At 61.1% G+C, this 15,595-nt stretch overlaps 2 protein-coding genes across 2 annotated transcripts; one reads left to right on the forward strand and one right to left on the reverse strand.

Annotated features, from left to right (window-relative positions):
* Positions 1–536: 536 nt before the first annotated feature.
* ESS2 (ess-2 splicing factor homolog) lies at positions 537–9,929 on the forward strand. Its single transcript, XM_065890171.1, has 10 exons — positions 537–671; positions 1,702–1,870; positions 1,962–2,057; positions 3,833–4,002; positions 4,107–4,224; positions 4,501–4,634; positions 5,261–5,363; positions 6,768–6,877; positions 9,126–9,241; positions 9,650–9,929. The coding sequence occupies exons 1-10, from the start codon at positions 537–539 to the stop codon at positions 9,927–9,929; spliced, it is 1,431 nt and encodes a 476-aa protein (XP_065746243.1).
* Positions 9,930–11,879: 1,950 nt separating this feature from the next.
* TSSK2 (testis specific serine kinase 2) lies at positions 11,880–12,973 on the reverse strand. Its single transcript, XM_065889958.1, is given in 2 exon segments — positions 11,880–11,918; positions 11,921–12,973. Coding segments are annotated over 2 exon segments (1,092 nt in total).
* Positions 12,974–15,595: the final 2,622 nt, after the last annotated feature.

Genomic DNA, 15,595 nt, shown 5'->3' on the forward strand with positions numbered 1-15,595 from the left:
CAATCTTTTGAGAAGACATGATCTTTCGTGAAAAATGCTTAGACAATTTTCTTGTCCATTTCAATGAGGATTAGCCTTCTGGGAAGCCAACTCTGGCACTTAGGCACCAGACATTTCTTTTCTTGCATAAACTTTGAATAAAAAATTTGAAACATATATAACCAAAATTTCGGAAGCGTATTTTTTAAAATAACATAGAAGCGTATATTGATTATTTGAGAGAAATTGGAATTCCAAGGCTTCCAATTCCGTAGTGCTTTAATTTTTCACGACTAGCGGGAGCAACATGCCCCTAGCTCCTACCGCAGCGCCCCGTGGCTCCCACAGCCCAGATACTAAAGACCAGAGCAGGGCGGAACGAAGACTACAACTCCCATAAAGCTCAGGGCTCATGGCGGCGTCACACGGAGCGCGGGCCGGCCTTCGAAACGCGCGGCTACCCCATTGGTAGGGCTGTTTCAGGCGCCTGCGCAGTTGGAGCGCCCCGCCCCCGGCCTGCGCCGCGCCTGCGCCGCCGGGGCGGTGCTGGGATAGTGATGGAGACGCCTGGCGCTGCGGGCCGGGCCGTGCTGGTGCCCGCGGCGTCCGGGACCCGGAGGAAGCGCGCCGCCGGGGAGACCGGGGCTCCGACGAGCAGGCAGCGGGTCCTGGACGAGGAGGAGTACATCGAGGTAGGACTCGGCGTGGACGCCAGCGATTTCCAGGCCACGTCCCTGCCCCGCGCTCCCCCACCCCGCACTCCCCCCAGGTCGCTCCCTGGGTACCGACGCTCTTCTCCGCTCGCAAAGGTGGAGCAGCCCGAGTCTCTGCCCTCAGGATGTGGACAGTCGGGGGGACAAACAGGCACAGTGTGGAGCGAGGTGTCCCTGCTGTTAGGGAGCAGAAGGGGCGGATGTGTCTGTACGCCTTGGGGGGTGGCGGGTGTCAGGGAAACAAGGTTCTATTAAAGGGTAAGTAGGAAATTGGGAGGATGGCGATAAAGAGGGTTTCTTGGAGAGCGATAATGGCAAGTGTTAAGGCTGGGGGTCCTGGAAACGGGCTGCCACTATGGCAGCATCATTGAGCGGGTAGGCATCCCACCGCCCTTGAAGTAGGAGGAGCTGGCACGGGGCTGGGAGGAAGTTGGTTAAGTTTGGGAAGCTCCTGGGATGTGCAGGTAGATGGCGTTAATGGGCGGCTGGGTGTACAGAAGTGCAGCTCAGGTGCAAGTCTGGCTGGAGGTGCCAAGCTGGGAATCTCCACCAGTGCTGGTGGTGGGATGACTGGCTGAAGGCGTCCCGGTGAAGGATTCAGACTGGAAATAGGAGATCATGGGTGGAATGAAGGTGGCAACACGCACATCGGTCCAACTGGTGTGGAGGTGGAGCCAGTGATGGAGAATGAAATTGACCAGTTAGTGAGGGAGAGAGAAGGCTTTGAAAGTGCACCCAGTGGGAGTTCCCTGGTGGTCCAGTGGTTAGTACTCCACGCTCTCATTGCCAAGGGCCTGGGTTCAATCCCTGATAGAGTAACTAAGGTCCCACATCCCACAAGCAGCACGGCGTGGCCAAAAAAGAAAAAAAAATTACAGCACTACGTTCCCCCAAGTTCTGGGGATTCTTGGTCTGGACAGAGGTTGGGGGCCTCACACATACGCTGTGGGCTGAGTGGCAGGGGAGAGACAGATGGGAGCTCTGACTTATGTTCTGATCGCTCCTTTAGGGCCTCCAGACGGTCATCCAGAGGGACTTCTTTCCTGATGTGGAGAAGCTGCAGGCACAGAAGGAGTACCTGGAGGCCGAGGAGAATGGAGACCTGGAACGGATGCGCCAGATCGCCATCAAGTTTGGCTCTGCCCTGGGCAAGATGTCCCGAGAGCCCCCTCCGCCCTGTAAGAGGAGTCCTGTGGGGGGGCGGGAGGGGACTCCCGCTGAACTGTTGCTTCAGGCTCCCTCCAATCCCCATCCCCTCTCTTCCCCCAGATGTGACTCCAGCCACATTTGAAACCCCTGAGGTGCACACAGGCACCGGGGTGGTGGGCAGTAAGGCCCCAGGCCGGGGCCACAGCCTGGAGGACGGCGATGGTGAGTGAGCGCCCCATTTCCCTCATGCTGTTGGGTTTGCCTGGGGACCTTGTCTGTGGGGCCCTGGGGTGTTCAGGGGAAGGCTCCTTCTTGTCCCTGAGGGTCTCTCCTTAAAAGGCAACCCATGGGGTCTAGGAGGCAGAAGATCTGGGTTCAGCTCCCAAACATGGGGGTCATCTGAGCCTCCAGCCCTCCTCCGTGGCATGGGAATCTCGCCTCCCCTCTTGCTGGCCTGCTCACTGTACCAACCTCTGTCCGGGGGGTGCGTCATGAGCCTGGGGCGGGGGCTCCTTCCCTCACTGCTTCCTTCAGATGCCTCAGGGCCTCTGCACTTGCTTCTCCTGAGCTGGTCGCCCCCTGTGGGTGACTGCATGGCTGCTCCTTCTCTTCCTTCAGATTTCTGCTCAGATGCTTCCTGTCAGGGAACCTTCCCTGACCTCCCAGCGCAGTCACTCACCCTGTTCTCTGTGATTTGCCACCTGGCTCTGTTTTCTTGCTGGAGAACACGCCAGTTTAAAAGGCGTTTCTGTTTGTTTACCGTTTCTCCCTCCACAAAAGCAGGTCCTTTTGCTCCCATCTGCATGCCCTGCACCTAGGGTGTGCCTGGGCCTCTGGGTCTCCAACACGCTTACTGGAGTGTAAAGATTCATCCTGACTTTTCTGGGGAGCCTTCCCCAGAAGGAGCATCTTGGGCCCTGTGAACAGTGTGCCGTGGGCCTCCTCTCAGTCGGTGCTTCATCAGGGGTGGACATGTGTGTGTGTAGATGGCCATGAGCTGCTCTCTACTAGCATCGCATCTACAGTGTGCTCCGCTGGCACTGGTGCCCTGTGCGAGCACATGTGTGACGTTTTCTGCTCCAGAACCCAGCCTCCTGCCAGTCACAGCGCGTCCTGTGTGTCCTCAGAGCGTGGTTCTCCGTTGCGATGTGGCTCGAGAATCACAGACTGTTGGCAGATTCCTTTCCTTTGAATCCCCCTTATTTTTCGGTAAATGCAGGAATCCCCTGAGTAACCTGAGCGTAGGCACCACGTAGTTCACGGTTGCAGGCGAGGGGACTGAGGCTCAGGAGGGCAGTAACCTCTGCAGGTCCCAGAGCTTTTGGTGGCGGGACGGGATCTGAGTGCCCACCTTTCTGACACTCGTCTCGACCTTTTAGGCACAGTGCTTTGCACGCTGCCTGGCAGGTGGTAGGGGGTGGAGTAGAGGCCCTCCCCTGTCGTCCTCACTGCATCTGCACTGCTGTATGCAGTGCTGCACCGCCTCAGCGGGCTGCCTTGGCAGCAGCCAGGGCGGCCCGGGGTGTGGCCCAGTGCCTGTTAGGTGCCTCCCCGCCCACTGCTAGATAATACAGGGTCCTTGCCATCAGGTCCGCTAGCAGGTCACGAGGCTTAGGTGACAGTCATCCCCCTGTAGCACAGATACCAAGAAGGGAGGGAGTCAGGATAAGGGACAGGGGGACAGTCCAGGGTTTTGGAGGCAGGACCTACAGGACAGGCACTGTTTTGGTGTGGGAGGACCCCCTGTGATCGTGCTGCTCTAACGCCCGACGCCCCCTCCCGGCCTGAGTCAGAGTGCACTCTTCACTGCTATCCAGCAGCTGGGAAGGGCCCCTGGGGGCTCCCTGGGCAGCTGGGGGAGTTGATTCCCCCCAAGGGGGTGTTGTCTGGCAGTGTGGGTTCTCACAGACAGACCCACGACCAGAGACAGGGTTCCTGGGACCGAGTGACTGCATGATGGTTTCGTGTCACCTGCCCACCCCCCTGCACAGGAGAGGCCACAGAGGAGGAGGAAAGGGAACCCCTGCCCAGCCTGGACGTCTTCCTGAGCCGGTACACAAGTGAGGACAACGCCTCCTTCCAGGAGATCATGGAGGTGGCCAAGGAGAAGAGTCGGGCACGCCACGCATGGCTCTACCAGGCCGAGGAGGAGTTTGAGAAGGTGCCCTGGTGCAGGGTCAGCGGTACCCAGTCGGGGTGGGAGTCCCCGGGGCCAGGGCCCAGGGCCGGGGGTCCTCCCTGACCCGCGCTCCCACCATGACGCAGAGGCAGAAGGATAATCTCGCGCTCCCGTCGGCAGAGTGCCAAGCCGTGGAGAGTGGCCAGGCTGGTGTGGAGACCTGGAAGTACAAGGCCAAGAACTCCCTCATGTACTACCCAGAGGGTGAGCGGCGGGCCGGGCGGGGGTGCAGGCTGGGGCCGGAGGTTTGGGTTGGTTTTTGGGAGTGTGTGACTGTGCCCCTTGTACTCTGGGCCTTTGGGGGTCCCGGTCCGTTTCAGGGCAGGCAGGTTCACCTGCGGAGTCTGCGCGGTCGTGTGGCTCCCCCACCTGAATTCAGGCTGTGCTCCGTGGGGAACCAGCTCCTCTCCCTCAGGCCCTGAGCGAGGGGCAGGGAGCCTAATCACCCTGACGCTGAGGTGATTCTGCTCCCACTGCCAGGCGTCCCTGACGAAGAGCAGCTCTTTAAGAAGCCACGGCAGGTGGTGCATAAGAACACCCGCTTCCTCAGGGACCCCTTTAGCCAGGCCCTCAGCAGGTCCCAGCTGCAGCAGGCCGCTGCCCTCAACGCCCAGGTGAGGGGCCGGGCCAGCGGGGTGGCATGGGCATCCTCGCCTTTCTGGTCCTGGCCACCCCCATACGTTAGGACTGTCCTTGGGCTCAGCCGGGCTCGGCGGTGGGGGTGTGTCTGGGTCCCAGTGTGGCGGGGTCTGAGTCTCTTCTCCATTTGTGGAGGCTTCGGTCAGACACGTTCTGTGGGTCAGGTCTGTGCCAGTTCCCGTGGAGTGGGCTGGGCTCGGTGTGGCGGACAGCAGAGGTTCCTGAGCCCGGATTTACTGCAGGGCGGTGACTCCGGCCGTCATGGCGTTGAGGAGGTGGGAGGTGGGGGCCTGTTTTGTAGGCTTTTACAGGTGCTTTGTGGGAGCCATCAGAGCACAGTTGCCCCAGTTAGCATGGCCCCCCGCAGGGCCCTGAAGTCAGTAGCCCCTGAAGGTGACGCATGTCAGGTGTGGCTCGGCATGGAAGGCGGAGGTGTTTCCTTGCTTGGTTGCTGCTCTGATGGGTCCTCAAGGTCCTTGCAAGGGCCGGGGTCCACCTCGCTTCCCATGGGTCTGCACCCAGGAAGGGGGGTGTGCAGCCTCTGCCCGTCAGCCAGCGGGGACGGCCTAGGCCCCTGACACTACCTCTCCTCTTGCTCCAGCACAAACAGGGCAAGGTGGGCCCGGATGGCAAGGAGCTTATCCCCCAGGAGTCCCCTCGCGTGGGCGGATTTGGATTCATTGCCACACCTTCTCCTGCCCCTGGTGAGACACACGCCCGCTGGTAGGACGGCCTTGGGGGAGGTGGGCTGCCCATCTGACCTGGCATTCCTGGCACTCCCCTGGGTCTGCACCGTGCCTCATGTGACTCAGGCCCAGGGTCCCATCTGTGCCAGGGCCGAACAGGGCTGTGGGTGGCTGGGCTCTCAGACAGGCCAGACCTGGGACGTGTGGGGCCAGCTGGACTAGCTGGTCTAGCTGGGTGGTTCCTGTGGCTCGCCCTGAGCTCAGCGGGACAGACTGGCCTGGTGAGCAGGCAGAGGGGATCTGGGGGGAGGCCAGTAAGTCCAGTGGGTGCTGGGCAGGCGGCCTTTTAAAAAATTTATTTATTTATTTATTTATTCATTTATTTAATTTTTGGCTGCATTGGGTCTTAGCTGCTACACGCGGTTTTTTTCTAGTTCCTGAGAGTGGGGGCTACTCTTTATTGCGGTGCATGGGCTTCTCATTGCAGTGGCTTCTCTTGTTGTGGAGCGTGGGCTCTAGGTGCGCAGGCTTCAGTAGTAGTGGCACACGGGCTTCAGTAGTTGTGGCTTGCGGGCTCTAGAGCGCAGGCTCAGTAGTTGTGGCGCACAAGCTTAGTTGCCCCACGGCATGTGGGATCTTCCCGGACCAGGGCTTGAACCCATGTCCCCTGCGTTGGCAGATGGATTCTTAATCATTGAGCCACCAGGGAAGCCTCTGGGCAGGCATCCTGCATATGGAAGCCAAGCTCAGTCTGCAGGAGACTGGGTGCACCTGGGCCTCCAGGGGCCATGCCTGGCTCATGCAGGTGGGCAGGACGGTCCTGAGGGGTCCTACAGGGCCATGTGCGCTTCCCTCAGGCCACCCGCCTTGTGCCACTGGCCTGGGCTGGGTGTCCCTGTCAGTCTTGGGTAGTTTTTCCTAGTTCTGGATCTCACGTCAGCAGGTGTGCGGTGCTCACAAACCTAAGCCCGGAGATCACAGCAGGTGCGCGAGACTTGGGGTGGCCTCCTGGGCACACGCTGGTCTCTCTCTGCGTCCAGTGACACTGGTGGCTGTGCCATGGCAAGGGCCTGTGGAGGCACTACAGTTTTCCCAGGATCCTGGGAGGTTTGGGAGCCCTGGAAGGCCCTGGGTCTCCTCCCTGCAGCAGGGTCCTGTGACTGTCCTCCGGGGGCCCCCTGGCCCTGTGCTAGGATGGGGGTCTAACTCACCCAGCCCAGCTTCTCTGCGAAGCCCCCTACCGCAGGCTAAACCCCACGGTGCAGGGGCATGGGCTGGCCTTGATGTTTCCCTCCCAGAGGTCAGAAGTGCCGGGTTCTGGTCCTGGGAAGGAGAGAGGGCAGCTGCTGGCCTTGATGCTTGTGAGCTGTGACCCGCATCCAGGTCCCAGGCCTGAGCTGGCTGTGGGCTCTCCATCCGCAGGTGTGAACGAGTCCCCACTGATGACCTGGGGGGAGGTCGAGAACACGCCCTTGAGAGTTGAAGGATCTGAAACGCCCTACGTGGACAGGACGCCAGGGCCAGCCTTCAAGGTGGGTCACGGTGGGAGCAGCACGGGTGGACGCAGGGCCTCCTGAGCACCCATAGCTCCGTGCACAGCGGATGGGCTGTACACCTGGGCAAGCACTGTACTTCCACGTAGGACCGGGCACTGAGGACAGGCGTGGGCGGGTGACTGGGTTGGGGGAGAGACTGGGGCGGGGGTGTTCGAAGCACCAAGGCAGGGAGCTGCTGGGGCCGCTCTGAGCCTGCAGGCCTGGAGGATGGGGCTGTTTAGAGATGAGGGGCGGTCTCAGGTGGGCCAGGAACTCCTGCTGTGCTGCAGCCTGAGGGCGGGAAGGGTCCCAGAATCCTAGTGTCCGTGGGATGCGGCTGTGTCCTCAGGAGGGCTGTGTCCTTGCAGAGAGAGGCCTCTGGTTACGGGAGAACCAGATCAGGCACCCCCAGTCCGGTGTCATAAGCAGTCAGAGTTGAGATTCACAAGGCCTGGAGCCCAGGAGGAAGGCCTTTTGTGGGCCAGGCAGGCAGGCGAGGGGGCTGGGTGGCAGGTGGTTTGTAGCGATGGGGTGGCCCAGGAAGGCGCCAGCGAACTGGCAGGCAGGTAGGGCCCCAGAGCGACATTGGGAAGGCAAGTCCCTGGTCTGCACACAGTTTGTGGGGAAGCTGAGTGATGGGTGTGGTTTGTGGGGGAAGTGGGGGAGGTCCCCAGAGCCTTGCGCGTACTGTCAGGTGCTGGGAGGGGTTTCTGGTGGCAGAGGTGGGTGGTGCCACAGAGGCTGAAGGCTGCAGGGTCACGTCATCTGCTTTGAAACCCCAAAGAATGGGGCACGGAATTTGGAATTCACATAGGTCTGCAGAGGGGACAGGGTCACGGGTCTCCTTAAACACAGGCAGCACCGATGTGGAATGCAAAGGAAAAAGTGTCAGTCACTGTAGGAACAGAAACATACAATCATAGGAGCGACTGGCTTGGAGAGAAAGCACAGACCTGTGCGGCAGAAACTTGGTGGCCGAGGGGCGGGTGCTTCCCCAGTGCAGGGGTGACGCGCGGCCAGACAGCGTGCACAGGGCCCGGGCACCTTGGTTCTCAGCCTGGGATGCGGCGACAGCTGAGAAAAACTTGCAGGGGGATGTGTGACGTCAGGCGTTGAAGTGAGCCACCCTTGGCAGGTGGGTCAGGCCTGAGCCTGGTCCCAGCGCCCAGGCAGGATTTGGGGCACCGTGCTGAGTGTGTGGAGCTAAGGTAACAAGCCAGGCCCTCAGTGTACACAGCAGGATGAGTTCCGGAAAGATGGAAAAGTTGAATGTTAAAACAGCAAATGTTAAACCTCAGAATAACATACTGGTCGAGTTTAATGTGACGTTGAGGCAGAAAGGCTTTCTAAACACGACAGCAAAGGGAGAAATCACGAAGGGAGTCAGGGCTGGATCACGCTACGGGAAGATGACAACCCCGAGTACAGTGGAAAACGTCAAAAGTAAAACTACAAGCAGATAACTGAAGAGAAATCTGAATGGTGTACGTTAACGTAGCCAACATAGATGAAACTCCTGCAAGTGAGAAAGGAAACAAAAAACCAATAGAAAGACAGGCCCAGGGACTTCCCTGGTGGTCCAGCGGTGGAGAGTATGCCTTACAATGCGGGGGGCGCGGGTTAGATCCCTGGCCGGGGAACTGGGATCCCACATGCTGCGGGGCAACTAAGCCCACACACCACAACTACTGAGCTCACGCACCTCAACCAGAGAGCCCGCGTGCTGCAAACTACAGAGCCCACACACTCTGCACGCCACAACTAGAGAAGAGAAAAACCTGCATGCCACAACTAGAGAGAAGCCCGTGTGCCACAATGAAGATCCCCCGTGCCTCAACGAAGATCCCGTGCGCCACAACTAGGACCTGACGCAACCAAAAAGAAAATAAAGTTAAATAAATAAATCTTTAAAACAAACAAACAGAAAGACAGGCCCACGATACATTTCTTGAAGTTCTCTATGGAAACGCAGAGGCTGGTACACCCTGGCAGTCAGACGAAAGCATATTGAAACAGGCCCTTTTCCTGGAAGGGGGTCACAGGTGCCTGACCGGGCAGTGCCGGCTTCATGAAGAACCCAGGCGGGCCTTGGGCGGGTGGGCAGCTCAGGCTGGCTGGGGGCTTTCAGGGGCAGTGATGGTGGGCTGTTGGGACCACAGGGGCCATGGGAAGAGGCTGGCGCCTCCGCGGCAAGGACTCCCTGGCTGGGTAGTGGCCCAGCCCCCCCATGCCTGCTGTCTTTTAGATCCTGGAGCCGGGCCGCAGGGAGCGTCTGGGGCTGAAGATGGCCAACGAGGCTGCTGCCAAGAACCGGGCCAAGAAGCAGGAGGCCTTGCGGAGGGCGACGGAGAACCTAGCCAGGTGAGGGTGGCCCGGCCCCTGCAGTGGGTGCTCTCAGGGCCGGGGCCTTGGCCGTCCCTCTGGCCGGAGCGGTGCCCTCTCCGCCTTGTGCACAGCCTCCTCCTCCCACGTACCTGTGGGGGCGCCTTTAGGCCCCTCGTCCCCACTGAGCTCCTGTCCACCCCGTGGAGTCGGTGTTATCACTGCCCTCGGAGAGGGTTGGGGTCCACTGCAGCCCCTCAGCCGAGGGAGCCACACCCCTCGACTGCAGGCTCGGGCTCACTGTCTGGGCCAGGCCATCCAGGTTCCCACCCAGAATGATCATGCAACTCCCGGGAGCCTTCCTGTGAGGCCAAGGGAGACCCTGCTGCAGGGGGAGCCCTGTCGGGCCTGATCGTGCCTCTCACCCACCCCGTCCTTCCACTGCAGCCTCACCCCTAAAGGCCTGAGCCCAGCCATGTCCCCAGCCCTGCAGCGCCTCGTGAGCAGGACGGCCAGCAAGTACACAGACCGGGCCCTGCGTGCCAGCTACACACCGTCCCCAGCACGCTCTACCCACCTCAAGACCCCAGCTGGCGGGCCCCAGACCCCGACGAGCACACCGGCTCCTGGCTCTGCCACACACACACCCCTCAGCCAGGATCCGGCCTGCATCACGGACAACTTGCTGCAGCTCCCCGCCCGGCGCAAAGCCTCGGACTTCTTCTAGTCCGTCCTGGGCTGGGCCCGCGGGAGCTTCATAGAGCCCTCAGGGCAGCTCTCTGCCCAGGAGAGGACTATGGCTTTCTGGGAACCCAGGCCTGAGCCCGAAGCAGCGAGCATCCCAGGAGACCCAGGAGACAGGTGCTGGGCTGGCACAGGACCTGCCCTGTGGCCTTGGGGAGCATCCCAGGGCCTTGCTGACATGCTTTTCTATCAAACCCCAACCTGTTTGTATTTAATCCTCATTAAAGAATACCTACAGCTCAGCGGGGCTGCCTCTCCGCCCTGTGGCCTGTGCACCCTGGGGTCACCCTCATGCCTGCATCGCACCTGCATCCTGCACTCAGGACTGCGGACCTCCCGGGAGGAGGCTGCTGGTGGTGACCCTCGGAGGGTTGGGGTGTCCACCCTTTCTTGCTGTGGCCTGCGTTGCTTCCGGTGGTGCCTTCAGGGCTGGGGACCTGCCTCTGAGCTGAGTTCACAGCCCTTTGGTCCGCCCTTGGGGAAGGCAGAGCCCTTGGCAGTTGTGCCCCAGGTTTTCCTACATGGAGAGCTGGTCCCTGGTCCCTCTGCCGCCAGGTTCACCCGGGCTCTGGGCCCAGGTCCACAGCCTCCCTGGCCAGGCCTGACCTGTGTGGTGTGCTGGAGATGCAGCTGCACGGGTCCTGCATGTGAGGCTGCTCCCGCGGGCGGCGCCTTCCCAGTGGCCTCAGCCATCACCTCCCAAGCACCTGGCTTCCAGCTCAGGTGGGCAGGGCCGTCCCCATGTCCCCTCCCTCCCTCTGCTCGGGGCTTCAGGCCCTGCCTGCCACGTGCTGCTGGGTTGCCGGCCTCACCCCGTTGTCACCCCACCAGTGAGACCCCCATGTAACAGTAACCTGGGCCACAGTGTCACAAGCAGTGGGGCTGGGCTCCACTTGGACCCGAGAGCGCTGTGGGCACCACGGGCGGGTACGTGCCTCCGGGCCTGAGGGTGTTGGTGCCTGACCCTGGAAGTCTTGGGGCCAGCTTCTCACAGGGAGGTGGGCTGGCTCCCAGACAGGCTCTTTAGGCCTCAGGTGGGGTCGGGTTGTGCTCAGAGAGGCAGCCTGGGGTCTGCTCAGATGGGAACCCCTCGCGCTTTGAGCACGCGCACCCTGCAGTGGGCCATCCTCATGCTCCCTGGAGGCTGCCTGGGCACCAGCTGGCCTGCGCTCCTCCTCAGGGAAGTCCTGCTAGTTCCTGGGAGCCAAGTCCTGGCTGTGCCCTGTGCCCCACCAAGGGGGCGGTGCTGGGACCATCCAGGGTCAGGAAAGGGCCGCTTTGGGTGCTTCGTTCTCCATAGAGAAGGGTGGGTTTGGCCCTGAGGGAGCCCCCAGCAAGTAGGGGGCGGAGGTCTGGGTGGGTGTGAACGAGATGTGGGGCACTGTCCAGGCAAGGCCACAGAAAACCAGGTGCTGACCACCTGGTGGGGATGGGGGTGATGGCTGATAAAGCATGAGGGCTGCTTGGCGGGGATAGGGGCAGGGGGAATGCCACTGGAAGTTCTCGGCTTCGGGGTCTCCCATCCCAACTGCGGGAATGAAGGGAGAGGGGGGTGTTGAGGAAGGGCTGCCTGAGTGGGGGCTGGGCAGGGTGGGGAGGCACGTGGGGGCCTGGCAGGCGGGCGGCTGCGGAGTCCTTGCCCATGAGGCCTGGCCCCCACTCCAGATCCCCTGCGCCCCAGGGTGGGGAGTGCTGAATCCTAGAGAAAATGACTCCTCACGGGTCTCTTTGCTGCATACACTCTGTGGTTTATTTGGTGGTCAGGATTTAACGTCTTTGCTACTAAGCGGAAGAAAGCTAATAGAACGTAATCAAAATAATGGTTTAATTGACGGATTTTACTTGTTCTTGCACCTGTGCCTTCTTCAGCTTCTACCTCCTACTTAGCTTACGGGGTGCTCACCGCGCCATGCCCCCCAGGCCCTCCGCACCGCTAGGTGCTCGCCTTCCCCACCTCGGCTCCGGAGACGTGAAGTGATGGTCCTTCACCCTGGAGGTCTCAGCCAGCCGGTCCTCCATCCTGTCCACGTTCTCGGGTACCACCAGCAGCTGGTGCTGGGTCTTGACCCCCAGCTTGTGGTCGGGCTGGTGCTCAGGCCGGTGCTCAGGCCGCGAGCCCGGCTGGGTGTCCAGTTTGCATTCAGCCTGGTACTTGCCTTCACCCTCCCTCTTGAAGGAGGCCAAAGACACGACTTTGGGCTTGGGGGACTGCAGCCATGAGTGGCTGAGGATCTCGTCGATGTGCAGCCGCCGGTTGACGTCCGGCTGCAGGATGCGGTAGATTAGGTCCTTGCACTCGCCTGTCAGGTTCTTGGAGCGCGGGAAGTTGACGCGATGCTCCTTCTGGATGCGCAGCATCTTCTTGATGTCCGAGTCATCATAGGGCATGGAGCCACAGACCATGATGTAGAGGATCACGCCCAGGCTCCAGATGTCATACACCTTAGGCTGGTAGGGGATGCCCTGCAACACCTCGGGGGCTGCGTATGCCGCCGACCCACAGAAGGTCTTGCTGAGGAGGATGCGCCCACTGCTGTCCCGCAGGCAGCGCTTGGAGAAGCCGAAGTCTGACAGCTTGATGTTGAAGTCCTTGTCAAGGAGAAGGTTCTCACACTTGAGGTCTCGGTGGACGACGTCCAGGTTGTGGCAGTACTTGACGGCTGAGGACAGCTGCCAGAACATCTTGCGTGCCACGTCCTCGTGCAGGGCCCCCCGGCACTTGATGAACTCGAGTAGGTCGCCCTGAACTCCGAGCTCCATGATGATGTAGATACGGCCATCGCAGGTCTCAAAGATCTCGTAGGTCTTGATGATGGAGCGGTGGTTGACGGTCGCCAGGATGTCCATCTCCCGGGGAAGAAATCTCTCCACAAAGTCCATGGGCGTCTTCTTGCGGTCGATGATCTTGACAGCCACGTTGAACTTGAGGCGCTCGGAGTAGGCGGATTTGACTTTTGCGTATGAGCCCTTGCCCAGGTTGATGCCCACGATGTAACCCTTCTTCCTTAGGACTGCGGCATCATCCATGGTGCCAGGAGCGTCTGGCGCCACTGCCCTCTACATCCCCTCCCCACCTGGGCCAGCAGGCATTGTCCTCGTTTGCACTGTGGGAAGCCGTCTGGCCGGTCTGGGCCTGCACTTGGAGGTGTGGAACACCCAGCATTGTCCCCCACATGACTTCAGCCTGTGAAGTCATAAAGCCAGGCTGCCCGGAGTGGGGACTGGCCGGGGACAGGCCCTGGAGCCCTGGAAGTCAGGCTGGCCTGGCAGGAGTGCTGCTCCCTGCCTGCTGGAAGGAAGCTGGCGCCCAGGACTGTGGTGACGCTCACTGCTCTTCCTCCTCGCTGTGCTGCACTGTCCCGAGTCAGGCCCAGGGGACCGCCCAGGTCCAGCCAGCGTGTGGGCCCCACGCCCGTTTCCCTCTCCTGGATGTGGGGACTGACTCTGCAATGGCCTCTGTCCCATGAGGGCCAATTTCCTGACCCTTCTTTGAGGTGTGCTGAGCACCCCCTCGGGGGCTGTGTCTTCGGAACCTGCTGTGCTGGGGAGGGACTTCCCTGGTCCGGCTGGGCTGGTGGTGGTTCCAAGCCTGGGAGACAAGACCAGCTGTCCGGGTAGCGGGGGTGGGGTGGGGGTGGGTCAGTGCTGTGACGGCGAGCAGGGCGTGCTTGGGGCAGAGGGCAGCTCAGAGGCTGTGAGTGCCCAGCCCGGCGGCCCAGTCCCCAGTGGGCTGGCAGATGCACATTCCGGGGTGGGTGGTGGTGGTGATAGGTCCAGGCAGGGAAGGGCGTGGGGGAGGGAAGGCCGTTCTGAGAATGGCTGAGTCCCAGAGTTAGGAGGAGGTGGAGGAGAGGGTGGGGGGACAGCTGCTGCAGGTCCCGGGGCAGGAGCAGCCAGAACCCAAGTCCCATTTTAAGATGGGTCCTGGAAGAGCACATAGGGAAGGGGCTTTGGGGTGAGCAGAGGCTAGCGCCTGTGGCCAGGCACGGGGAGGCTGGACTGGGCAGGCCCATGGGGAGGGGGACCGGCAACAGAGGGAGCCTGGGTTCTGGTGTGTTGGCCAGTGAGTGGGCGAGGCCTCAGGTGAAGCCTTGGTGCTGCGGTCCCAGGGGTCTTGGGGGACGGCAGCACCCCTAGCACTGACAGTGAAGAGCAAGCACCTGGGTGAGGGGGGATCCTGAATTATGTCGCTGGGACCTTTGTGAGCTGTTGGAACCCTGGGAGGACACATCTTTGCATCTCAGACTGTCTTTGCCCCTGGAAACAACGTGGAAACCCTTTTGTTCTTGCTTTGGGAAATGGGGCCTCCTGTAGCATCTCCTCGGGTGTTTCGCAAGCCCTGCTGTCCACTTGTCTGTCCTCTGTAGTGCGTTGCCAGGACAGGAGGCGTGCCGTGTGTGTGCTCAGTTCTCCGGGGGTTGGGGGAGAGGAAGTCCTGTTTGTGGGTGGGTGGGTGGGAGTGACTGTGGAACCCGCATGCAGGGGATCAGCAGGGCTCCCCCAGGTGCCGGCAGGTGTGTTGTCCTGGCCAGAGCACAGCGCATGGACACACCTGGAGCGTGGAGAGCTCCCTGGCAGGAGGTCTGTGTGGAAGATCTCAGCGCAGGGCAGCCGGGTCCAGATGCCAGCGGGAGTGACTGGCCTGATGCCTGCCTTTCTTCTGGGGGATTTGGTAGAAATGACCAGAACTTCACTCCTTTGTGTCACAGAGGGGCCAGCTGCGAGGCCCCCAGGTCAGGCCCCAGAAGCCAGGCACCATCCCCACCTGTCTCCCTCACCCCCAGGTCTCTGTCGGGGGCACCCTGCACGTCTGCCGTCTTGGCCGTCCCCACCGCCTGCTTTCCCCTTTGTTGTGGGTTCTGCTCCTCCACACCCGCCCTTGCCCAGGAGAGTGTGGCCTCCTTGGTTCTTGGAGGACATGGATGGAGGAGGCATGTGCCAGCATCAGGCCAGCGGACCTGCCAGGCGTGGAGCGGGCGGCTCTGCCTAGGATGTGCACGCAGGGGCAGGGGCTGCTGGTGCGCTGGGTTGGGGGGATGTTAGGCTGGATGGGGGCTCAGGGTTCTCCTGGCTACGGGCCTGTGGGTCCCAGACCTGCAGACCCTGGGACGCCCCCCGCGGAGCTTTGGCCTCTATTTCTCCACTCCATGGCATTCAAGGGTCAGCCTCAGGCCCTGGGTGACATGAACAGAACCTTGCTTTTTTTGAGCCCGGAGGCCAGGGAGGTTCAGTGTCACCCACAGTATGAATGCCCTGCTGCTGGGCCGTGACACAGATATATGGAGCTGTCAGGTCAGAGAGCTGGGGCTGGACTCAGGGAGGCTGGAAGGCTGAGGTCTGAGGTCAGGCCACACGGAGGAGGACGGGGACTGCAGTTCGTGTGATGGTCAGCGCATCAGCGTGGTGAGGTCATGCGTGGTGAGAGCATGCGGGGGCGGGAGGGAGCACGGAGGCCACATTGAGGGTCTTGATCCTAAAGCTTCAGGATCAAGGGGCTGAAAGGGTCTAAGCCCAGGCCATGTGCAGTGGAATAGCTCACAGGAGTAGCCCGGCATCTAAGGCCACCCGGCATCACGCACCTGGGCCTCTGCTCCGCACTGTGTGATTTCTGGCAGTCACCCCACCCTCTCTGAGCCATCTCCCCACCTG

The sequence above is a fragment of the Phocoena phocoena genome, chromosome 13, assembly GCF_963924675.1.
Source record: "Phocoena phocoena chromosome 13, mPhoPho1.1, whole genome shotgun sequence".
NCBI lineage: Eukaryota > Metazoa > Chordata > Mammalia > Artiodactyla > Phocoenidae > Phocoena > Phocoena phocoena.

Excerpts from the sequence above, each read along its gene's own strand:
- ESS2 (XM_065890171.1), top strand. The coding sequence starts at position 537 with ATGGAGACGCCTGGCGCTGCGGGCCGGGCCGTGCTGGTGCCCGCGGCG. Across the intron at positions 5,364-6,767 it reads CACACCTTCTCCTGCCCCTG|GTGTGAACGAGTCCCCACTG; the intron begins GTGAGACACACG and ends CTCCATCCGCAG. Across the intron at positions 9,242-9,649 it reads GCGACGGAGAACCTAGCCAG|CCTCACCCCTAAAGGCCTGA; the intron begins GTGAGGGTGGCC and ends CTTCCACTGCAG.